The sequence below is a fragment of the Panthera onca genome, chromosome F2 (assembly GCF_046562875.1).
Source record: "Panthera onca isolate mPanOnc1 chromosome F2, mPanOnc1 haplotype 2, whole genome shotgun sequence".
In the NCBI taxonomy this organism is placed as follows: domain Eukaryota; kingdom Metazoa; phylum Chordata; class Mammalia; order Carnivora; family Felidae; genus Panthera; species Panthera onca.
This window is the reverse complement of record NC_138356.1, coordinates 41851569-41877549: the sequence shown is the minus strand read 5'-3', so window position 1 is coordinate 41877549 and position 25981 is coordinate 41851569. Positions and strand designations below refer to the sequence as shown.

Sequence of the window (25981 nt, the reverse complement as noted above, 5' to 3'; positions counted from 1 at the left end):
GTCTCTCTGTCTCTCAAAAATAAATAAATCTTAAAAAGAAAATAAAAAATAAAAATAAAAGTGTCTTCAACTGCAAGGATGTGTTAAACATCATAGTTAAACATGCCAAAGGAGAAGCCATGTTGCCAAAATGCCCACTTAAACCCACCCAAAATCTCAAACCCACCCTTTGCTGACCTTCTATAACCCCATTTTTAAAGTTTTTTTTCTTTATTTTTTATTTTTTTAAATTTTTATTGATATTTTGAGAGACAGAGTATGAGTAGGGGAGGAGCACACAGAGAGGGAGACACAGGATCTGAAACAGGCTCCAGGCTCTGAGCTGTCAGCACAGAGCCCAATGCGGGGCTCCAACCCATGAACCACAAGATCATGACCTGAGCCGAAGTCCAACGCTTCACCGACTGAGCCACCCAGTTGCCCCTTTTTTTTCCTTTTTTTTAAACAAGAGAAAGTAGACAGATACATGTAGGTAAATGCTAACTATCCATATTCACATAGAGACACAGTGTAATCTCCGAGCCCAATATACACTAATATTCTCATCAACTAAATTTACAAGGCAGAAACCCAGAAGATACCTTCTCAACCAAGTAATAAAAGGTTCACACCACAGAAATAGGGTAATCAACATCATGTGCTTCCTGAAATGATAGTGAGAAAAGCACAGCATATTCCTGTAATATTCCTGCCAAAAAGGTATAAATCATAAGGAAACATTAAATAAACCCAAACTGAGAGACATTCTACACAGTAACTGGCCTGCTCTCTTCAAAACAATGTCACACTCATGAAAGATAAGGAAAGACTGAGAAATTGTTTCAGCCTAGAAAAGAGTAAAGAGATTTGACAACTAAATGTAGCATATGATCCTAGATATATGAAAGAAATAATTGAATAATCAGCAAAATTTGAATGGAGTCTGTGGATTTGACAGTAAATTGGATCAATTTTAATATCCTGATTTTGTTGATTGTACTATAGTTATATGGGAGAGGAACCCTGGGTTAAGAAATACACACTAGGGGCACCTGTGTGGCTCAGTCGGTTAAGCATCTGGTTAAGCATTTTATGGGCTCAGGTCATGATCTCACAGTTCGTCAGTTTGAGCCCCACGTCAAGCTCTGTGCTAACAGAGCAGAACCTGCTTGGGATTCTCTCTCTCCCTCTCTCTCTGCCCCTCCCCCATTCATGCTCTGGCTCTCGCTCTCTCTCTCTCAAAATAAATAAACTTAAAAAAAGAAAGAAAAAGAAAGGAAGGGAGGGAGGGAAGAAGGAAGGAAGGAAGGAAGGAAGGCAGGCAGGCAGGCAGGCACACCAAAATATTAAGGGGAGGTAATGGGACATCGTGTCCACACCTTATTCTGAAATGTTCACAATGTTAACAATGAGGTAATTTGGATGAACAGTATACTGGATCTCTGTGTACTATTTCTGTAATTTCTATGTCAATTTGAAATTACTTCAGGGGTGCCTGGGTGGCTCCCATCAGTTGAGTGTCTGACTTTTGTTTTCAGCTCAGGTCATGCTCTCGCCTTCATGGGATCAAGCTCAGAGAGGGATGGTGCTCTGCGCTGACAGCACGGGACTTGCTTGGGATTCTCTCTCTCCCTCTCTCTGCCCCTCCCCCACTCTCTCTCCCTCTTTCTCAAAATAAATAAATTTTTTTAAAAAGTAATGAAATTGCTTCAAAATAAAAAGTTTAAAACAGCATAGTCCTTATTATATATACATCATAGGATGACTGCCTATTGACAAGGCTACTTTCACTATAATACACTGGAACTTTATTATAACATTATTTCCTATAAAACAGTAAACTAAATAAAGTTAGGTCCAACTTGATTCCATGGAGTTTAGATGCTGAAATTTAGACTACTCCCAGATTTCAACTGGTTCACTTTTTGTTATCTTCCTAACAGAATTTAAACCTCTTCTAGCCACACCCTTCACAATTTCCTCCAACTTCCACGTAAACAAAAGGAAGGGATCACAAGTGACCCTGCTATCTATCACAAAACAGCTCTACTAAAAAATCTCACCATGAGTGGTTTCAGCTACAAAATGGACAGTGTGGGCAAAACAGCTCTCTAATTTATACTTTAATTTTTTTTAATGTTTTATTTATTTTTGAAAGAGAGGGCACAAGTTGGGTAGGGACAGAGAGAGGTGGGGACAGAAGATCCAAAGCAGGCTAAGCACTGAGAGTAGCAAGCCTGGTGCGGAGCTTGAACTCACAAACTGCAAGATCATGACCTGAGCTGAAGTTGGACACTCGACTGACTGAGCCACCCAGGCGCCCCTAATTTATACTTTTAAATACATATAGATATGTTTTAAAATTAAATTTTAATATTAAAAGTCTCTGAACGTCAAAAGTGTTCGGAAATTAATATGAAACAGAGAGAAAACACTGAATAGCAATCAAGATTACAATCTTAATTTCTATCCAATTAGCTGACAGAAGTGATATCCGCCACGTCTATTTCCTAATTTCCAAAATGAGGCTTGATAACCTACCTGTTTCATATCTCCTAAAAATAATCAATATGTGAAGTACATCAGGTTTCTTACAGGGAAATGAAAAATGAAGACATACTAGTATGGTAACAACCTTTGGGAAATAAGATACTCTACACAAATAAGGGTTTCTCTGTAAAGTTGTTGTGTTCTGTGTTGTGTGTGTGTGTGTGTGTGTGTGTGTTTAATTTTGGTTGGAAATTTTTCTAACAATATTACCAACTTCTTTATATTGAGTAAGATATACTGATTACTTAACCATTTTTTCATCACTCAGGATCAGTGTTATAAATACTGATTACTGGTATACAAGGATATCTTAAGTAGCCAACCAAGGTCTAATTATTGAACTCTTTCAGATAGAAATGCCACACTATGATGGTTTTATACAGCAATAGGGCATTTCATTCATTCACTAATTGCAACATTTATTCAGGGCCCGCTATGCACCAGCACTGTCTAGACACTGAAGATAGGTATAGACCTCAGTCTGGTAGGGAGACACAGACATATGATAAATAAGCATATCTGCTGTCAGGACTGCTGTGCTATTTCCACGGACCTGTGCCACTGAAGCACAAAAAAAGTGGTTCTCCAATGAGGTGGAGATAGGATGGAAAACAGGTGCACTGTCAGACATCCTCACTAACATCTCTTTACCCCTTTATAGCACTAATTCCAAAGCCTGAGGCAGCCTTGGGGTTCCTCAGAAACAAGCCCCAAGATGCCTATGTAAATTAGGTTTGAGATATTCCCAGGAACCTAGATTCCTAGCAGAGCTCTGGATGGCTAACCCGAATTTCTGGCCTGGTATCTTTTCCAATATTTGGAAGCCTTGCATAAGATACATGTCCAAAACAACCTTGCATGAATAATTTCAGAGGCCAAATTTTTCAAAGATTAATGGACAATCTGAATTCAGAAAGTGCAGTCTTCCTTTCAAGTTTCATTTTGTTTTTGAATGAAACTACTATTGTGCGTTTGTTATGTGCAGCATTTTTACATACATCATCGCATTTAACCCTCATAACCAGGCTATAACATAGGAGTAGAAATTTACAAAAGAGCAAATAGCTGAATTTTAATGCAACTTTTCCAAATGATGAACCTAGGATTAATAAATGCAGATGAAGTATGCCTGTGAAATCCAGGCTTTTTAATAAATCACTAGTCAGAAGGCTCCATTCCACTCAAATATCTACATAGACAGACTAAGTATCTGCCCATTTGTGAATACATATTTGAGAAAACTGTCATGTGATACCCATAAACTATTACTAAAAGAATAGTATAATAACTATATATACATATACTATAACATAGTGATGATACTATTACTTCAATATAGTAATACATAAGAAATTAGGAAGAGTGATTATTCACCTCCGGATAGAGAAGTTAGGACGCTCCTGGTGTCAAAAATTGCCCTGAACAAGTAAGTGGATATGGGCGGTATACATTTTGATAACTTGTGTTTATCAAAAAATTATACTTTAAAATATATAAAAATGTGTGTAACTTTTTAGGAATTTTGGCTTATTGCTCTGATTTCCACTATTGTTATCTTGTTTCCCCTGTAAGTAATCCACAAATAGGGCAGAAACATTATTTTAAAAAGTGATTAAAAACAAAACAAAATGCTGAAATGCATGAGAATTCTGTTGTTATGCTACATTTTGCTAAAATTGAATATAAAAAATTTGGATTTACTAGTCCAGTCAAATCCAAGGTAGCTTAATTATTCTAGCATTTCCCAGAAGTTCTTCAGACCAGGTACTTTTTTGAGCCTTTCACCAAGGTTATAAGTCAAAGGCGGCAGAAGGGCACCAGAGGCTAAGCCATTGATCTTTGCAGTCAGGCATAATTCCAAAACTGGCCCCTGCCCAGACTCACTAGGTCACCTGGTGACCTGATTCTTCTAATGATTCCGCGCATGATTAACAGCGACTGCCATGCGCCAAGTCCTTCCGGTGTTATCAAGGCTGAACAAAATTGTCATTAGGCCCTAACTTTATGAGACTATTCTACTCAACCTCTGGTATATTCCCTTATCTCTCTAAACCTTCGTATCTTCATCCATTAAAAAAGATAATAATGGCTTATACTGTACTAACTGTGCCCTTGCTTTGTGCCAGGCCCTGTTCTAAACGCGTTAATCCTCATAACCCTAAACGGTAGGTCTACATTTGTGCATCACAATCTGTAAAGAAGATTAAGTAAACTACTTGTACTTTGCATTGTGCCTGACACAGAAGAACTCAGGTAAAAATTACTAGTCGTCCGTCAAACTTTTACAAAGCTGTGCGTGCAGTAGGTTTAGGTAAAAATTAAGGTTCAGTCAAGGTGACAGACGAGAAGTTTTGCCACGATTTCGTGGCCTGCGCGAAAGTTCCGGTGGCCTCAGTCCCCGCCAACCGGCTCGCCCCGGCCAGCCCCGAGTCCCGCCGCGCCCACCCGGGTCTCTCCGGGCCACTCCCGGACCACCTGCCAGCGCAGGCCGGGCTCGCTCACCGCAGCAGCTCCATGCAATAGCGGTCGGTGCCCGAGGCGCCCGATCCGCTGGCCGCGGCCACGCTCCGCCCGGACCCCGCGAGCCCCGGGAGCCGCCGCGCACGAGCCCACAGGCCCCGGGGCGGCCGGCGGCGGCACAGGCCGGTAATGCCGAGCCGCAGCGGGCCGCAGGTGGAACCCAGCACGGAGGCCGCCATGACACCGACGTCGCGTGCCCTCCGACCCCGCCACGCCTCCTCAGGTCCACCCGCCCACTTCTCAGCGGCGGGCTGACGGCCTGGGGACGCCGCTCGGAAGGGAGCCAGGTGTCGCTGTGCTCCTCTGCATCTGGGTCGTCGCCGCCGCGCTCTTCTGCTTTGTGGGTTCCAGAAAAGCCCCGCCGAAATCGGCGGACCCCACGCTGTCTCTCCTCCTTCCTTCCGGGTCCTTCTGAAGATGTATTTATCAAGGTAGGAGGATAGAGAATATTTTATTTGACAGTTTACTAGCTTAATTTATAACTTTTCAGTATTCACATAGTATGTGAGCCTCCTTTGGTACTCTTACCCGCAGTCTCTCAAATATTAAAGCTGGGTCTAGTTGCCATGACCTGACCTGGTCCAAGCCATCCATCTCTGCCTACCTCTGGATCCCAGTGATACCGCCTGCCTCCCAGATTTGCCCGGTCTATTCATGCAGTAGCCAGGCTGGTTCTTTCTAAAGTGTACATCCGGGGGTGCCTGGGTGACTCAGTCGGTTGAGCGTCCGACTTCAGCTCAGATCATGATCTCACTGCCCTGAGTTCGAGCCCCAACGTTGGGCTCTGTGCTGACAGCTAAGAGCCTGGAGCCTGCTCCGGATTTTTGTCTCCCTCTCTCTGCCCCTCCCCTGCTCTCACTCTATCTCGCTCTCTCAAAAATAAATAAACATAACATAAAAAAAAAAAAAAAGTGTACATCCGATCATGATCCTTGCTTGCTTGACAGCCTTTACTACTCATTGGATAAAGCCCTTCCGTGATATATGCCCTCTATTTACTTTTCAGCCTCAACCCTATTTGCATTTGTGACTCCAGTTTAATGTTTCTCCTTAAACCCAAAGGAGTGTATGCATGGTCCTACCAACTCTCTCCAATTAACCCTGCTTTGGTTTTACTGCCAAGACTGCCTCTGCAGCCTATGCAGGACCTCAGTCCCTCCTTCATAATGTTCTCTTCTCTCTCTTTAGCTCTGACAGACACACACTATTAGTGTTTTTGATACCACAATTTAAGCCTGATATGTAAAAGAAAAAAAAAATCATGCATCTACATCTCTAGTTCTGATCTCCTGCCCAGCTGGAATTTTCCATCTGGACATCTTGCCATGACTTCAAAGTCCACTAACTCCCCTTTTTAGTTTCTTTATTTAACTGGACAGTAATTCCCTTCTCACAACCAGGGGAAGTACTGTGGAGTCATCCTTCTGTCTTCCCTCTTCTATATCTAATGTAATGTGACTGATCAGGTCCATCAATTTCTCTTCCTTTACATACTCACATACTTGGTTTTGTAGCTGATACAAAACCTGGATTCAGATCCTGGTCCCACTTCCTACTATCTCTGCGACCTTTGGTGACAGATTTACCTTTTCTTGTGCCTCAGATACTTGCCCTACGAAATGGAAATAATAATAAAACCTACTTCATAAGGTTCTTGTACAAATTAAATGAGCTGATGTATTTAAGGCACCTAGGCAGTGTCTCGCCCGTAAATAGCACTCAACACAAGTCAGCTATGTACGGAAAACATTAAGAAAGACTTTTTAGGGGCACCTGGGTGACTCAGCTGGTTGAGTGGCCAATTCTTGATTTCAGCTCAGGTCATGATCCCAGGGTCGTGGGATCGAACCCTGCATCAGACTCCATGCTGAGCTTGGAGCCTGCTTGGGATTCTCTCTCCCTCTGCCCCTTTCCCCAGCTCCCACACTCTCTCTCTCTCTAAAATATAATTTAAAAATTAAAAAACAAAAGAGTTTAAAAGGAGCAAAACGATTGTGTCCCAATGGTAAGCTAGACATTGTTCAGGTTATTTGAGTCTAAGAGTTCTTGGTGCCTTTCATCATCTTTGAGCTATTTTACATTTCTCTAAGTTACAGAATATTGACAACAGTGCACATTATTCTTGACCATAAACATACAAATTATGTTCATAGGAGTTTCAGTTGGTTATTATTCTATGGATATTGACCAGTTTCGTATGTGTTAAGCAGATTTACTTAAGCATTCCTGACTGCCCATATAGTCTGGTACTTTGATTATTTCTTTGAATTGATTGCAACGTCTTACTGGTTCCCACACTAACTAATGAGTTAAATGAAAAATTTTTTTTAATATTTTATTTGTTAAGTAATCTCTACACCCAACATAGGGCTCAAACTTACAACCCTAAGATCAAGAGGCACTCTTTAAATGAAATTTTTGACATGTCTTCATTTTATAGCTGTATGAGAGTCATGTTTCTACAGTTTTGTTAAAAACTATTCTTTAACAGCTACCATTAGCTATTATTAACTTATCTTCTATTTTATTTCCATTACCCAGTTTCATATCTGTCTGATGGACATATTTAGTTTTCTCACTTCCAGGCCAATCAATCTGTATTGAAAAATACCATTTCTAGTAATCACAAATTAATGCAAATCAAAGTCATGCATACTAAAAGTGTTATGAGCCTATAGATACATAAACTTTAAGGCAGAATTCCAATTAATGGAAGTAGAGGAAAAATTAAGGACTTTTAAAATTATGCTGTGGATAACACACTGTCACCAACTAACATTTATAAGAACATCTGTTATTTGCTAATCTTGAAATTAATGTTTTTTTTTAAGTTTCTTTTGAGAGAGAGAGAGCAAGCAGGAGAGGGGCAGAGAGAGAGGGAGACAGAAAATCTCAAGCAGGCTCTGCGCTGTCAGAGCAGAGCCCAATGGAGGGTTCAAACCCACAAATCCATGAGATCATGACCTAAGCCAAAACCAAGAGTCAGACGCTCAACGAACTGAGCCACCCAGGTGCCCGTTGAAATTAATTTTTTAGAGTTATGAGCACATAAAATATTTCCTTAGTCTAATTACTTGATATCAAAACGAATATATTTGAAATAGGCATACACTTTCATTCAGTCAAGATTGCAATCAAGGCAAAACCTCAGTGCTTAACTCCAAAATTGACTTTTATAAGTAAATAACCATAGAGGCACAATTTGTTAACTTGGCCTTTAGCTGTGACAGTTGCTCACTATATCCTTTCTGAATATATGACTCTCCATGGTGAGGTGTTCCATCTGTGTAATTGTGGATGAAATATAATAACATTTCTTTCCAAGCTTTAGCTCAATAAAGATTGTCCTGTGGTTGATTGCTATATTTTAAAGAGCTATGCCTTATTGTCCCATAATATTTCTCCCCCTCTCATTTTTTTCATGGCCTCTGCCAAGAAGTGAGTTTCATTCCTTCTGTTAAAAGTCAGTCTGGCATTTTGGCTTTTACATGACACCTTGAGCATCTAAATGGTCTGAGAAGGTCTACACCAGACCACAGCTGGTTAAATCTCCCAGGAGAAAAATACTCCACACACTTTCTCCTCCTTCTCCAAGGCCCTCAGGGATCAACCGACTTTTTGGTCCATTTTGTTTTGTTACATGTTTTTCATTATATATATATATGTATATATATATATATATATATATATATATATATATATATATATATACACACACACACACACACACACACATACACACACTATATATATATATTTATGTATATATATAATATATATAGTATACATATACATACATACACACATTTGCCTATATATTTTAGACTTCTTTTAATGATATATATGTATATACTTTATATTCTTTAATTATACACACACACATATTCTTTAATGCTATACATATATATGATTAAAGGAAATATGGAAAATATAGGCAAATGTAGGGGGAAAATCATGCTAAAACCAATAATTCAAACAGTTACTGTTTACATTTTGGTATTAGATCTAACCTTTTCTCTGTGCATAGGCTTTTTGCTTGTTTTTATATATTGCCTCTATAATATTTGAATAGCCAAACATGGTCATAAACATTTATTATGCTATTATTTCATTCATTCTAAAGCATTTATTGAAAGTCTATTATGTTCCTACACTGTACCAGGAACCAGGATTCTAGGGTAAGCAAATAGACATGTTCCATGTCTTCAAAGAGCTTTATTCTTTTTTTTTTTTTTAATTTTTTTTTAACGTTTATTTTTGAGACAGAGAGAGACAGAGCATGAACGGGGGAGGGTCAGAGAGAGAGGGAGACACAGAATCTGAAACAGGCTCCAGGCTCTGAGCTGTCAGCACAGAGCCCGACGCGGGGCTCGAACTCACGGACCGCGAGATCATGGCCTGAGCCGAAGTCGGACACCCAATCAACTGAGCCACCTAGGCGCCCCGAGCTTTATTCTTTAGTAGTAAAGACATTTACACAAAAAGTCATCACAAATAAATATATAATTACAAAATGTGATAACTGCTATTGTGTTAATGAGGTTATGAGTTCAGCTGCTCAAATTAAGACACAAAATAACAGTGCTGCAGACAAAGTAGACATTGAGTCCTCTGGCAGTTTGGGTGCAAGCAGTCTCAGGTTGCCTGGAGATTCCAAGATCGCTGAGCCCCAGGCTCTTGCAGTCTGCTCATTCTACCATCTGAGGAGTGGAGCCTTCACCTGTACGTCCAGGATGGCCCACTGTTAGTTCCACATGGCAGCCAGCAGCAAGAGTGAAAGCAGAAGGGGCAAGATGCCCTTCTCTTTAAGAGAGTAGTCATTTGGTTTGGCGGGGGGGGGGGGGGTGGGGGGGTGGGGGGGGGTGGGGCTCATTTGGTTGAACATCTGACTCTTGATTTCAGCTCAGGTTGTGGGGTCGAACCCCATGCCATGCCCCGTGCTGAGTGTGGAACCTGGCTAAGATTCTCTCTCTCTCTTTCCCTCTCCCTCTGAGAGGAAGCGTTTGCTGTCTCTGTCTCAAATTAAATAAATTAAATAAATAAGAAGTCATTTCTGGGGCGCCCGGGTGGCTCAGTTGGTTAGGTGACTGACTTCGGCTCAGGTCATGATCTCACAGATCATGAGTTCGAGCCCCGCGTCGGGCTCTGTGCTGACAGCTCAGAGCCTGGAGCCTACTTTAGATTCTGTGTCTCCCCCCTGTCTCTACCCCTCCCCTGCTCACTCTCTCTGTCTCTCAATAATAAATAAATGTTAAAAAAAATTTTTTTAAAGAAGTCATTTCTATGCCATGGCATATAGCAATGCATGTGCTTCATTAAGCATTAACTAATAAGAGTTGCAGTGAGTCTAATTTCAAATTTCATAGTGGTGATGAACATGATATATTAGATATTTACAAAACTATTATGTGATATGAAAACATCTGTGATTTCATTTGGTGACAAGATCATAGTTACTGCTAATACTTTTATGCTTCGTTGCCTGTATTCCTAATTGAAGCAAATGCTAAATTTCCATTAGCCATTCATGAAAACACAGCTGTAATTTTTTTCCCATTCCAGTTCACCGACTCCATGAATTCCGTGCACAACTTCCTTGGGTTAAGAATCTCCTGCTTTAAGGGTACAAGCCAGAATCTGCATGTGTCACATCTGCTCATATCGCATTAGTCAGAATTTAGTTTTCTACAAGGGAAGCTGGGAAGTAGTTTTTATTCCAGGCAGCCATGTGCCCAGTTAGAAATCACGGGTCCTATTATTACTGAAAATGAGGAGAATGGATATTGGGGTACCACTAACGAAAAAAAAATGAACTTTATACTATGAAAAAATTTAATAGCGAGTCCTAATCCAGATTATGGAGTCAGGAAAAGTATCTCTGAGAAAGTACAGTTAAACAGAGATATGAAATATGATAAATAATAATAATAATAGTGCCAAACCTGTTACTTATTGAGTGCTTACCACGTGCTGGGCATTCTTCTAGTGTGCTGCCCATATTAATTCCGTCTCACAACAACCATGCTCAGTTCAGGGGGACTGTTCAGGTTTTAGCCCTGAAAGTCCTGTATCCCGGGAAACCCCTCAGTCTAGGGAAGACTGGATGGCTGCCACTGTGTTGGTGCTATTGTTGTCATCCCCATTTTATGGAAAAGGGAACCAAAACATGAAAATGTTAAGTAAGTTGCCCAAAATTACACAGCTAGTATTTGGCAGAGTCAGGATTTACATCTGGGAAGGTTGTTCCAGTCTACCTGCTTACCTGCTGTGTTAGTTTGCTAGGGCAGCTGTAATGAAGTACCATAGACCAGGTGGCTTAAACAACAGAAGTTTATTTTCTTACAGTTCTAGAGGCTAGATGTCCAAGATCAAAGTGTCAGCAGGGTTGATTTCTTCTGAGGCTTCTCTCCTTGACTTGTAGATGGTCACTTTCTCCCTGTGTTTTCACATGCTCTTCCCTCTATATCTGTGTCCTCATATTATCTTTTATAAGGACACCAGTCATTGGATTAGGGCCCACCCTAATGACCTTATTTTACTTTAATTGTGTCTTTGAAAACTTTATCTCTAAATAACAGTTACATTCTGAGGTACTGGAGGTTCGTTAGGACTTCAACATATGAATTTGGGGGAAACACAATTCGAGCCCGTAACAACTACTGCATTCTGCTACCAGGCGAAGAGTGTGTGTGTGCATGGAGGTGGGGGTAGTGTTCCACAAAAGAAAACTGCATGTGCACAAGCCCCGAATCAGTAAAGGGTCCGGCGCATTCAAAGAGTGAAAGCCTTGTAGCTGGCATTTACCGAATGTGCAGGAGGGTGGACCACGTGAAAATGGAGAGGTAAGCAGGAACCTTGGTGCTGTGATCTTTTGTAGGCCAAGTTGAGAATTAAGGATTTTAAGTGCACGAGGAAGGCCCTGGAGGGATTAAAGCAGGGGTTTGGCCTAATCCAAAAACCCAGATTTTAGAAGACAGCTCTGGTGCGTATTTGGAGAATAGACTGGAAGCAGGAGGACTGGTTAGGAGCTTCTGCTTGGAGCCTGGGCCAGTGTTGTTGGGGACGTGGACAGGTGTAGCAGTGGAGATGGAGAAAAGTGGGTGAATATCATGTGGTGAAGGTAGCACCAGCGGAACTTGCTGATGCACAGAAGGGGTCAGAGAAAGGATGCTTCCTGCTTCCTCCACCTGGCAGAACCCTTTTTGTACATGTATTCCCCTTCCTCCCTTAGAAGAGCCAGATACCATCCTCAGCCCACAGACGTACATCTTACAAAAGAACCTAAGCATGGTGTTTCCACTCCCATCACCAGTGATTGGTCCAGGCCAGTGCATGTTTCCCTGCTCTGGTCAATGACACTGAAGAAAAAGTCTACTGTGGGGCTTCTGAGAAATTTGCCTCAGTAATAAAGGTACAATATACAATTTCACTTATGAAATATTATTGCCAAAAAGGTTTAACAGAAATCTAATTAAGCTTCTAAATATAATTTTGAAGTTCACAAGATATATAAAGATAAGAGGAACAAGATAAATGGCATCATGAGGAAATATATCAGAATAATTCAAAAGAAAAACACAATGTCATGAGAAATGAATTGGGGGAATGTTTTAAATTTAAAAAGACCAAAGAAATATCACAGCACCTGGGCAGCTCAGTCAGTTAAGTGTCCGACTTCAGCCTAGGCCATGATCTCACTGTTTGTGGGTTCGAGCCCCGCATCGAACTCTGTGCTGACAGCTGAGAGCCTGGAGCCTGCTTCAGATTCTGTGTCTCCCCCTCTCTCTGCCCCTAACCTGCTTGCACTCTGTCTCTCTCTCTCTGTCTCTCTCTCTCTCTCAAAAATAAATAAACTTAAAAAAAAAAAAAGACCAAAGAAATATAAAACCAAATGCAGTGTATGCAACTTGATTGGATTCTGGTTTGAAAAAGATGAGCTATAAAATATATTTTAGGGACTAATGAGGAAATTTGAACATAGACTGTATATTAAGTGATATTAGGGAGTTACTGTTAATTTGTCTTAAGTATGCTGTTGTTGTGGATCTTTAGGAGACATATATATTCTTAGGAAATACAGGCTGAATCATGTAGGTGTACAGTGTCATGATGTCTGCAACTTACTGTCAAATGATACAGGAAAAAGAGTGAAGGTGGGAGGCTAAGCAATTGTGCCGTGTGGCAAATGTCATCAGTTGTTGAATCTAGGTAGAGTGTATATGGGTCGCCATTGTACCACTCCCAACTTTTCTGTGCATTTAAAATTTTTCAAAATGAAGAGATGAGGGGTCAGAGAGACACAAGGAAGGCACATACCTCTTCTTCCTCTGGATGTTGTCAGTTTTGAATGTGATGCTCGTGACTGAAGCAGCCATCATGCAGCCATGAGGGAAACTGGCGTGGAGCATCTAGCTGAAATGCTGACCTGGCCCTGGAGCCCTGCTGACATTAGCAGTAGATGCATTTTCGGCCATTGGAGCTGCCTTCCTCCTAACTTTCTGTTATGTGAAAGAATCCATATTCCTTACTATTTAAGCATTTTGAGTTGAGCCATTATCTCTAGTGGAGACAGGAAAAAATACTAAAAATAGAGTAGTCAGGGAGGCAGCAGGGAAGCCAGGAGACAATGGTGGTAGAGATATAAATCATAAGTTGTGTACAGTTTTGCTCTCTGCTTATCACAGTATAACATGCATTTTCCCATATCATTAAGATTTACTTATGAACATTTTTATTCTTTTGGAATAAGTAATATATTCCTGTGTTAAATATGGCCACAGATTTTTTTGCAGCTACTCTCATCAGAGGTGGTCTATTCCCCACCCCCTTGAAGCTGAGCTGGTTGGGTTTTGTTTTTGTTTTTTTTTTTTAAGCACAGTTAACATACAGTGTTATATTAGTTCAGTTCTACAATATAGTGATTCAACAACTCTGTACATTACTCAGTGCCCAGCACGGTAAGTATAGTCGTCATCTGTCACCATACAACGTTATTACAATATTACTGATTATATTTCCTGTGCTGTACTTTTCATCTCTATATTCATTTATTTTATACAGAAGTTTGTACCTCTTAATCCCCTTTATATATTTCACCCATTACCCCCACCAACCTCTCCTCTGGCAACCACCAGTTTGTTCTCTGTATTGAAGCATCTGTTTAGTTTTGGGGCACCTGGGTGGCTCAGTAGGTTAAGCGTCCGACTTTGGCTCAGGGCATGATCTCGAAGTTTGTGAGTTCAAGCCCAGTGACGGGTTCTGTGCTGACAGTGTGGAGCCTGGAGCCTGTAACCTGCTTCAGATTCTGTGTGTGTGTGTGTGTGTCTCTCTCTCTGCCCCTCCCCCACTCATGCGCGCTGTCTCTCTCTCTCTCTCAAAAATTAAACATTAAAAAAAGAAAATTAAAAGTGGATGTTCCAGCCCCTTCGGATGAACTGCAACCCTGACAACTTCACTGCAACTGCATGAGAGACCCTGTGCCACAGCTCCCCAGAGCCACCCGGCAAAGCGGCTTCCTGATCCTTGGCCCTCAGAAACCCTGAGGTATTAAATATCAGTTGTTTTAGCCCATTAAGGTTTAGGATAATTCATTATATGGCCATGAATACTAATACAGTCATTTCCTTTATTTACATACATATATACAAATATGAACATAGATTCTACTCTCTCCCCACCTTTTCATATAAAAGATAGTATATTGTTCACATTATGACATTAGCATAATTTCTCTTATAGGTATTTCCATAGAAGGTCATAGTGAGTTTCACCAATTTTTTATAGGTACATACTGGTTAATTTAACCGGTCTTCTAGTGGGAAACACTTGTTTTTTTTTCTATTCATTTCCTGTGACAACTGGCACTGAAATTATTAGCTTTGTACATTACTTTTGTATGCTAATGTATAAATAAATTCCCAGAAGTACAATTTCTGGGTCAAAATTGTGTTTTTGATAGATGCTGCTAAGTTCCCTTGATAAGGTTTATGGCATTTGCACTCCTACTAGATGTGAGAGAACCCAGTTCTCTCAAAAGTTTTGACATTTTTGCCAATTGGATAAGTTAAAAAGTAGTATTTCAGTATAATTTTAATTTACATTTCTATTATTCAGAGGGAAGATGAGCATTTTTTCATAGTTTTAGAATTACTCTTATATCATTTCCTGTAGACTGTCTTTTCATAAGCTTTACTCACTTTTCTATAGGTTACAGGCCTTCTGTATTGCTTTGTAGGAGCTCTGTGTACATGAGGGAGATTAGTCCTATGTCTGGGACATAGATCACAACTTTTTTTCCCAGTTTGTTGTGGCTTTGACTTTTCCTGTAAAATCTTCCCATGTAGAAATTTTGTAATATATTTGTATTTAGTCAGACTTTATCAATACTTACTTTCAATGCTTCTGGATTTTGAATCATCATTATAAAGACCTTCCCATTAAATTTTTTTTAATTATTGTTTGTTTTCTTCTAGTACTTCTATACTTTTAACTTTTGGTTTTTTTTCTTTCTTGGCTTTTTGTTTGTTTGTTTTGGAGGAAATAAATGTTGCAAAGCATGGATCCAACTTTTTTCTTTCTATCTAGTTCATCATTTATTCATCAGTCCACCTTTTCCCCCTTTGACTTGAGATGCTTCCTCTTTCATGGAATGAACTAATGTATGTGTTTTCTGTGTATACTGTTCCATTTGTCTATTAGTATTCTAGCACTGTACTCTCTTACCTATTGCAAGTTTAAAATATGTTTTCATATATATCTGGTAATACTGGTTCTTTCTCATTGCTTTTTTTCCCTTGCCAGTATTTTCCTGGCCATTCTTATTTATTTTTCCATTTGAATTTTAGGATCAGTTTTTCTATTTAAAAAATTCTAAAGTTATTTTTTTAGTTATGTTAAATTTATATCTAACTTACAAAAATAGGTATTTTTATTATATTGAGCCTTCATAAACATTTTTGATGACAATGTTATTACTTATCTTACTGATAACACCATTGACTTGACTGTGCTCTTGTTATTTGATCCTTATGTTTTCCCCAATTTTTGATTTTATAAATAATTCTTAGATGAACCACTGTAGTTGAATCTCTGTGCATATCTGTGATTATTACCTTGTGATAAATTCCTAGAAGTAAAATCACTAGTCAAATGCTGTGAACTTTTGAGACGTCTGGCATTGTCACGATTCTTACCAAAGAAATTATGTCTTCCCACAAAATGTGGATGAAAGTCATAGATTTATTAATTCTTTTTAAGAACTTTAATACAGAGCTGTGAACTTTATTTTATTTAATTTGTTTATTTTTATTTGTTTTTGAGAGAGAGAGACAGGGGAGGGGCACAGGGGAGAGTGGGGACAGAGGATCCCAAGTGGGGTCTGCACTGACAGCACTTGAGCCAGATGCAGAACTTGAACTCATGAACCATGAGATCGTGATCTGAATTGAAGTCGGACGCTCAACCAACTGAGCCACCCAGGTGCCCCAGATCTATTAAATTTTTTAACACTCTTCCTATGTTAACATGTCAAAAGTGATATCTCACTTTTATTTTTCATTTATTTAATCATCAGTGAAATAGGACATTTTTTGTTTACTACGTATTTATATTTGATTTCTAGTGATTTATTGTCAACATCCTTACTCATTGTTTTTTTTGTTAAAAACCTAGTAGTTTATTTCAAAGTATAATTTTTTTTTCCTTACCCATTTTAATGCTGATGGTCTTAATGTTTTTCTTTTTGATCTGTATGAGCTTTTATATATTAAGGCTCTCAAATCTAATTAGTCTTATATTTGTGTCAACTACGTTAATACTTTATTTTTTGTTGTTTATAATATGGTTTTTGTGTCAATTTTTTTTTTTTATTTTAAAACACATACTCACTGAGGGGTGTCTGGGTGGCTCAGTCGGTTGAGCGTCCAGCTTCTGCTCAGGTCATGATCTCGCCATTCATGGGTTTGAGTCCCGCGTTGGACTCTGTGCTGACAGCTCAGAGCCTGGAGCCTACTTCAGATTCTGTCTCCCTCTCTTCCTGCCCCTTCCCTGCTCGCACTGTCTCTCTCTCTCTCTCAAAATGAATAAACATTAAAAAAAAAGAAGTTTTAAAATACATACTCACTGAATGAATTAAATAATACAGAAATAATATAGTAAGTATAGTAATAAGTGATAATATAGTAAAAAGTAAATTTTTTCTTTGCCCCAACCCTCTCACTTCTGCTAAGGGCTTTGTGTGGTGATGTTTTTTAACATTCAAGATTTTAAGCTTTCTTTGTTGTCAAATGTATATAATTCTTACTTTCTTAATTTCTTCCATTAGTTTATGCTCAGAAAGACGTTCCCATACTGAAATCAGAGGTAGAGGGGAGCCAAAGTGAGTATAGAAAAACCAGTAGGTGGGATATTGAGGTTGTCTGGGCAAGAGATTATTGTGGCTTGGACTGGGATGATGGTAGAGGACATAAAAAGAAATGGACAGATCAATATATAATTTGGAGATTGACTTGCTGACAGACTGATGGGGAAAAGTAGTGGAGAGGAGAGAAATAAATGATGGTTCCTGTAGTTTTGGCATATGCAACTGTTGGAATGGGGTTATCTTTTTCACATTCCTAAGCTGAAGAATGTGAAGTTTTTATGATACTTTCTCAGTGATATTCATTGACATGTGATCCCCTTTTGCAGGGTCCTTAAATACAGGCCAACATATCCTTGGTCTGGTTATTATTTTTTTTTTAACATGCCATATTTTAATGTGCCTGGCTACTTAGTAGGAATGTTCTTTTGTTTACAAAGTGTTTTTGAGTTTGTCTCTTGTTCTCATTGATGACTCTTACCTAGGTACTAATATGGGCTAAGGTTTTCCATTCCCTAGTCAGTGAGAGCCTCAGAAAGAATGTTTGGAGCACTGGAGGATCGAAAACATGGGTGGGGAGGTATTTCTCAGTGCTCTCTGCTGTTATCAGATTGTTGCAATGAGGGCTCTTAGGCAGTTCCTGAGGACTGGTGCTGCAAAACTCACCACCTCCTTTTATTTCAACACAGGGGTCATCAAAGGAGAACCTAGTTTATGAGTGTGTGGCCTGGAATAGCTAGTTTGGAACTAATCAGTAAAAACACAGTCAGCAGGTTTGTTGTTGATATCCTTATTGTGCAGAACAGTGCTCAGTGAAGCTTCTAGTCCTCCTTGAACTCCACAAACAGGTTCAGGGGACACTGTCGTTTTAGTACATCACAGCAACATCAGAGTCCCTACCATAGGGGAAGAAATAAAGGTGATGGCCTCTGATGCCCCCACCCTATACAATCAGTCTGATGACTGCATATGACCACTCTCCCTTAATGACCCAGAGAAGCCCTCTCTAACTTCCTGCCAGAAGGACACACACCTAGTTGTTTTTCTGAGAGTCACAGTGGCTTCTGTGGAGCTATGCTCTACACATGCTTCCTCCTGATTCTTCTAGCAACCAGTAGCACAGGCCAACAGGGGGAAAGGTTCATTAGAGTTAGAAATGTAGTCTGTGGTCTTAGAACAGCTTTTCTGGGCAAAAGTAACTGATCCTTCTAGGGAAATGAGCAGTCTACGTCTTTGAAAAATTACATTCTAGCTGATCCACAATTCTATTGCATAATCATGGGTCACACCTGCAGCCAAATTAAATGTTTGTCACTAGGATATTTCCATCTGGCAAACAAAATACTGTGGTATTATACTGCTCCCTCTTCCTGGAATGTCCTTGTGTGCTATATCTTCAAGGAGGCCATTTGGCCATGTTCCCAAATCCCTGGCCTTTGACCAGCCACCTCCTGCCTCTGCAGACTCCCAAGAGAACTATGTGGAGGGACAGTCCTGGCAAATGAACACTGTTTTTTACACTGTTTATACAAGCCTCACTGCTAAGCTTGTCTGGATCACTTCAGTGACAAAAAGAGACATAGACAAACCCAACATAAATGGTGGGACCCAAAATCTAGGTCAAAGTGATAAAGCTGCAGCCCTGTGCTTTCCTGAGAAAGCAGGGGTGCAGGAAGAGACTCTCAATCTTATCCTTGTCATCAGTGTCCTAATGCTCTTTTCCCACCTCATGAACGTCTACTCATTCTATGAACCCCAATGCAGAAGCCTCTTCCTTTCTGAGTTTTCCATGACCACAGCCCCATCCAAGAAGAATGAGTGGTTCCTTCATTTGTGATCCTGTTTATGTTTCTCCTTGATCACTGTACTAGGTCTTATTGTGGTGATCTGTTTATTTGGCCCTCTTCCCAGACACCAAAGGTAGACTCTGTCTTACTCCCCCTTTTATTTCCAGTGCCTGGCCAAGTGCCCGGCCTTGGGAGGTGTTTGGTGTAGTGTGCTGAAAGCCATGTCTTTTGGCACTGGAAACAAGGCACCTGGTTGTACAAAGTGTGCAGTGCACAAACATGCTGGGCCAAGGTGGTGAGTGGGGCTGGTGTGGGCTGCTTTGGGGCTGTCTCTGCGGAAAGGGAGCCTAGTTTTTCACACAGAGGCACTAGCTGGCAGGGCTGTCTGAGCCCAGAAGGGGTACTTCCTAATTTGCACCAAGACACTACATAGGCTTGCAGTCTTCCCGATTGCAGACCCAGGCAAACCAGACCCAGCAGAATGGCAGAATATGAAGAAATTCAAGCTTGAAAGAGTAGTTTCCCTTGTGAAAAGTTTCCACTACTCATTTAATAGGCAAGCCTTACAGTTACCTGATTTTAGAGAACTTATTGTCAATTATGAATAAGAAGAATTTGAATGTATTATGCTTTTCAGTGTAGTGTATTTAGTTCTTTCTCTTCAATTACAATTTTTAAAATGTATAAAATTATACAATTTTAGGCCTGAAAGTTATCTATTGATTTTTTTTTTTTGAGCTTTTAATACTGTCTCTATGCTCAGTATGGACTAGGCACCAAAAACTGTAATAAAAATTGACCAGTGTCAAATAACTATTTGGTGGCAGGTTTTTCATTTGCTAAAAGGGCATTTACCATACAATTCTATCAGAAACGAGGCAAAGTGGTCACTATGTTAATGCAATTGGAATTTTATCCATCTCACTCTTTGGTTTCCACTGTGGTCTTATATTGTCAATTTTTCAATGCAGAAGCTGTCATTTCTTTAGTCCATCCCCCTTTTATATGTTCACACCTACCTACTAAAAATAGACTATCAATCATTTGGGGGATATCATTACTAGATTGGGAGAACCTTGAGGAAAGGAAGTAAGTCTCAATCTTATTTGTTTTTATCCCATGGTGTTATAACATAGTATATAGTTGTTCAATAAATCTTTTTATTTTATTTATTTTATTTTTTAAAATGTTTATTTTTGAGAGAGAGAGTGAGAGTGGAAGAGGTGCGGGGTGGGTGGACAGAGGATCCAAAGCAGGCTCCACGCTGACAGCAGCAAGCCCGATGTGAGACTTGAACTCACAAACTGTGAGACTATGACCTGACCTATGAGCTGGAGTCAGATGCTCAACCATCTGGGCCACCCAGGCACCCTCAATAAATCTTTTTAAAATGAAAGTAATGAATGACGGCATTAATGAATGAATGAGTAGGAGGTAATGAGAAGTGACAAGAAGGCTTACACTCTATCTGTGATATTTTATTTAACAAATGTCACAATATTAAATTATTTAAATTTTTTTTGACATTTATTCATTTTTGAGAGACAGAGAGAGACAGAGTGCGAGAGGGAGAGGAGCAGAGAGAGAGGGAAACACAGAATGTGAAGCAGGCTCCAGGCTCCGAGCCACCAGCACAGAGCCCAACACGGGGCTCGAACCCACCGACCGCAAGATCATGACCTGAGCTGAAGTCTGACACCCAGCCGACTGAGCCACCCAGACGCCCCAAAATATTAACATTTTCTAAATCAGGGTGGTGGATATATGGATACACATTATCTTTTTCTCCATGGTGTTTTTCATATTTCAAAATTTCTAGATTTTTAAAAACCAAGATGAGTAGTAGAGGCGATAGCAGTATGACAGAAGTGCCTTTCTTTAAGGATCTCATTACTTAATTAGGGAGTTGTTCCAAGTATGTATAATTGGATTGTACATTTTTAGGAGTTGACTGGGGAGGGGGAATAAAGCAGCAAATAACTCTGAAACTAGAAAAGCAGGAATTGACACAACTTGTCTAGTTGTCAGGGTATCCCATGAATCAGCAGATAGGCACTTTGGCATATTTTAATACATATCCAGCATCTATGAATTATGAAATATGGTCAAGAAGAACGGGATCAATCTAGGTAGCACAATACCAGCTAAATACCTGGAGGTTGGTAGAAATCCTGTAGAGACTTCTGGCAAAATATCTTTTGACCTTTCCAGTCAGATCTGTTCTTTCTCCTCTCCATCCTGCTCTCTTCCTGGAATGTTGACCTGTATGGACTACATCAGTGGATGCTCATGACTTCTGCCTTCTACATCTAACAGGGGACGCCTGTTATTTTTGCATGTACAGCTTCCTTTCCCCATTCCTTAGGTTAGAGAACCAGGGACCACCATGTATGCTCTCTCAGGGATTGTATGCTGCAGTGAGTCCCATTCATACTGACTCGAACAGGAATAAGAGTTCTGAAGCTGTACAACTTTGTGGCCCTGACGTAACTCTTTCTTTTGGTAAATGCACCTCATCTACCTAGATAGTACAATCTGTGGGTCTGCTTCCTTGCCACAGAAGTGGACATGTGATTTAGGCTAGTCAGAGAACTATCTCTAGAAACCACCACTGATTATTGTAGGACAAGGCCCATGACCCAAGGAAGCCAACGGCACTCTTTGAGGGGTTGTTTGAATGGTAGGAGAGAAAGAATCTCTCCTGAGATTTCTAATACTAAGAAGCATGAAAGTCTAGAGCCTCTAGTGGTTCTTTTGCCACATAATAATAAAAGCCTACCTGCAAATAAAGTCAACACAGAGGAAAGGAGAATTGAAAGAAGTAGAAAAGGAGACAGATTATTGATGATACAGGTTTTATCCACAGCTCTGCCTAAATTACTCATGAGCTTTTTGGTTATATGAGCTAATAACTTCCCTCCATTGCTTAGGAGAGTTTGAGTTGATTCTGTGTCACTTGCAACCCCAGGAGTCCTGGCTAAAACAGATGCATAAGTGAAACCATAAATCAGGAACTTGGAATTTGTTTTCTCCTTAACAAAAAACTCAATGTGCTGCTTTTGACAATGATGATGGCATTTTTCTGCCCACAGCCCTCTAACGGCTTCTCTTCTTTCCCAGGGAAGAAGACGACTGTCCACACATGGCCAGTTGGTCTCTATGTGGTCTGACCTTATCTCTAACTGCCCCCTTTCCTTCCCTTTGCTCACAATGCATCAGGAAACCTGACCTTGGTGATCCTTACACTTGCCACTCATGTGCTCCCACCAGAGAGTATTTGCACCTGTTCTTCCCTCTGTCTGGTCTATGCTTCTCCCAGTTATCCTCTTGACTGTATTCTGTTCTCTTTTCATATGGAAACTTCCCTCATCACCCCATCTAAAATCTGAATATCCCTCTTGGTATTAGTGTCCTAGGGCAGTCATAACAAAATACAATCTAAAAGTTTTATACAATAGAAATTTATTGTGTCACAGTTCTGGAAGCTAGAAGTCTGAGTTTAAAGTGTTGATAGAGTCAGTTTGTTCTTTTTTTTTTAATTTTTTAAAAATGTTTATTCATTTTTTAGAGAGAGAGAGAGAGACAGAGCATGAACCAGGGAGGGGCAGAGAGAGAGGGAGACACAAAATCCAAAGCAGGCTCCAGGCTCTGAGCTGTCAACACAGAGCCTGACATGGGGCTCGAACTCATGGACTGCAAGATCATGACCTGTGCTAAAGTCAGTCACTTACCTGACTGAGCCACCCAGGTACCCCAGAGTCAGTTTCTTCTGAAGACCATGAGGGAGAACCTATTCCATGTCCCACTCCTAGCTTCTGGTGGTTTGCTGGCAATCTTTGATGTTCCTTGGCTTGTAGAAGCATAATCCAGATCTGTGCCTTCATCTTCACGCCGTGTTCCCCCTGTGTACATGTCTCTCTGTGTCAAATTTCCCCTTTCATAAGGACGCTTGTTATTGGATTAGGGCCCGCACTAATGGCCTTATCATGACTTGATCATCTGCAAAGATCCGATTTGCAAATAAGGTCACATTCACAGGTACTGCGAGATCAGCATATTTTGGGGGGACACAGTTCAACTCATACCACTCTTCTTATCTTGTCTTATTCTTCTTTATAGTATGTATCACCATTGACATAAACTTATGTTACCTTTTTTTTTTTAATTTTTTTTAACGTTTATTTATTTTTGAGACAGAGAGAGACAGAGCATGAACGAGGGAGGGTCAGAGAGAGAGGGAGACACAGAATCTGAAACAGGCTCCAGGCTCTAAGCAGTCAGCACAGAGCCCAACGCGGGGCTCGAACTCATGGACCGCGAGATCGTGACCTGAGCTGAAGTCGGACGCTTAACCGACTGAGCCACCCAGGCGCCCCTATGTTACCATTTTTTAAGTTTATTTATTGATTTTGAAAGAGAGTGAGGGAGGGACAGAGAGAAGGAGAGACAAAATCCCAAGCAGGCTCTATGCTGTCAGTGCAGAACCCAACACAGGGCTCAATCCCACGAACCATGAGACCATGACCTGAGCTGAGATCAAGAGTCAGACACTTAACCAACTGAGCCACCCAGGTGCCCCTATTTTTATCATTTAATGTCTCTCTCTCACCCAACTAAGATGTAAATTCCATGAACATGTGGATATAATGTTACATCCACACTATTTAAAACAGTGCCTAAGCATATAGAAGGTATGCAATCTAATATTTGGTAAACAAGTGAATACTAAACAAGAAAATAGATTCTCCAATTTAAAAATATTAAAGTCTGAAACTTCTCTTTGCAAAGTCAAGTATTTGAAGACACTAAGGCTTCTCCAGTTTCTTTGATGTGCATATTCAGAGTCTAAGACTCACTGGAGATCTATCCAAAATCTCTATCACAAACTAACAAATACCATTACTTTGAAAATAGAAGACTGGATAGAAACACTTGGAGGAAGAATGGAATTTGGGGGTGGCAGGTTGAGAGAGGACATGTGACAAGTGGTAGAAATTGAATGAGGTTAAAAGTGGTCAAGTTCTTGCAAAATCTTAAAGTAGTGATCTTTATGCCTGACTTCATGACAAAAGTATGCCAGTGGCCATCAATGGAGTTACCTTGTGTTCATTACACATTAAAAAGCATTTTTTTAACATGAAAACAAGTTTTGCCTGCTGAAGATATTAGGAGTGCCCCCTGTGGCATTTATTGTGATGTATTATCTGTATATACCTTTATCAAGTGGTCTTATTATTATCCATCTTTCATCTGATGCCCCCTTTGGACTGTGAGCTGAGGGGCAGGAGGTTCTGTCTTTGCTAGCCCATAGACAGTCAAAAGACAAGTGGTAAAAGAAAATATTTGTCGCACACTACACAAAAGAGAGTTAAGAGCCCTTACTTACATAAGGCTTTTATAAATCAGTAAGAAGACAAATGAGCCAGTGGACCAAAGGAAGTGCAGGTGCCGTAGAGACATTACAAGCTGCTCCATCCTGGGGGATCCCCGGGGGGCTCATTTGGTTGGGCCTCTGATTCTTGATTTCGGCTCAGGTCACGATCTCACGGCTCATGGTTTAAACCCCACATCAGGCTCTGTGCTGGCAGTGCAGAACTTGCCTAGGATTCTCTCTCTCTCTCTCTCTCTCTCTCTCTCTCTCTCTCAATAAATAGACTTTTAAAAAAGTTGCTCACTATTACCAGTAGCCAGGGAAACGCAAATTAAAATAATAACAAAATTGAATTTTTGCCCATCTGCTTGGCAAAAGTTGAAAAGATTGATAACTTCCAGGCTGGTGAGGGTGTAGATAATCAGGAACTTTCATACTTCTGGGTGTGGGGCAGTATATGGAACTGTATGTTCAGATTTGAAATATATTGACCTTCTGTCCTAAAAATCCCATGTTTAAGAATCTATCCTATAAAAGAATCCCTCAAAATTATACATATCAATAAAACTCCCAAATTTCAATACAGGAAAGACACAGGGGTGCCCATTTGGTTTTTTAAAAATCACGAATATGCTATTTCTTGTACTTTTGAATTTATGGAGTAAAATTCCTGTTCTCTACAGAATTAATTAAATAGCACAATCAACATTTATCAAATGGCAAGTAGAGGCAAGGGATGTAGTCAGATTCCTCAAAATGCTGTTTTAGGGATTTAGTTGTGAATATTTAAGAAAATGATTCTTCAGCTTCTACCACTCCTACCCTAAATCAGTCTCTGGTGTAGGTAAACCATTAAACCCCAAAGCTGAGAAGGCAAGAAGTCAGAAGGGCGGGGAGTGTATCCAGGGCAGTAAACCTGTCAGCTTTTGCTCCCAAATGTCACTCCCTGTTTTGGGCATCCTTAGTTGTTTGTGTTTATAATAAGAAGGAGAGGGGCACCTTGGTGGCTCAGTCAGTTAAGTATCCAACTTCAGCTCATGTCATGATCTCGTGGTTTGTGGGTTCAAGCCCCGCATCGGGCTCTGTGCTGACAGCTCTGAGCCTGGAGCCTGCTTCAGATTCTGTGTCTCCCTCTTGCTCTGCCCCTCCCGCCCCCCTTGTGCTCTGTCTCTTTCTGTCTCTCAAGAATAAATAACTGGTAAAAATAATAATAATAATAGAAGAAGGACAAAATCCTGGGGTGCTTGGGTGGCTCAGTCAGTTGAGCATCTGACTTTGGCTCAGGTCATGATCTCACAATTTATGAGTTGAAGTCCCGCATCGGGCTCTGTGCTGACAGCTCAGAGCCTGGAGCCTGTTTCGGATTCTCTGTCTCCCTCCCTCCCTGCCCCTCCCCTGCCTCTCTCTCAAAAACAA

At 40.3% G+C, this 25981-nt stretch overlaps 2 protein-coding genes across 8 annotated transcripts in view; one reads left to right on the top strand and one right to left on the bottom strand.

Moving 5' to 3' along the window:
- NDUFAF6 (NADH:ubiquinone oxidoreductase complex assembly factor 6) overlaps positions 1-5252 on the bottom strand; it is a 30979-nt gene extending 25727 nt beyond the window's left edge. For 2 of the 7 annotated variants that reach the window (XM_060610934.2, XM_060610932.2), the window contains exon 1: positions 3904-3987. Coding sequence is in view for 1 of the 7 variants with exons in the window: in XM_060610931.3 (XP_060466914.2) it covers positions 5032-5228 (197 nt within the window). In the remaining 6 variants the exon portion in view is untranslated. Of the gene's footprint in view, positions 1-3903; positions 3988-5004 lie in introns of those variants that run through there. The other 5 variants (XM_060610931.3, XM_060610938.2, XM_060610936.2 and 2 more) reach the window with 5 other exon arrangements.
- The window catches only part of TP53INP1 (tumor protein p53 inducible nuclear protein 1), a 154911-nt gene that overhangs the window by 51932 nt on the left and 76998 nt on the right, over positions 1-25981 (top strand). The window contains exon 3 of the mRNA XM_078441808.2: positions 14447-14592. The gene's annotated coding sequence lies outside the window, so the exon portion shown is untranslated. The remainder of the gene's footprint in view (positions 1-14446; positions 14593-25981) is intronic.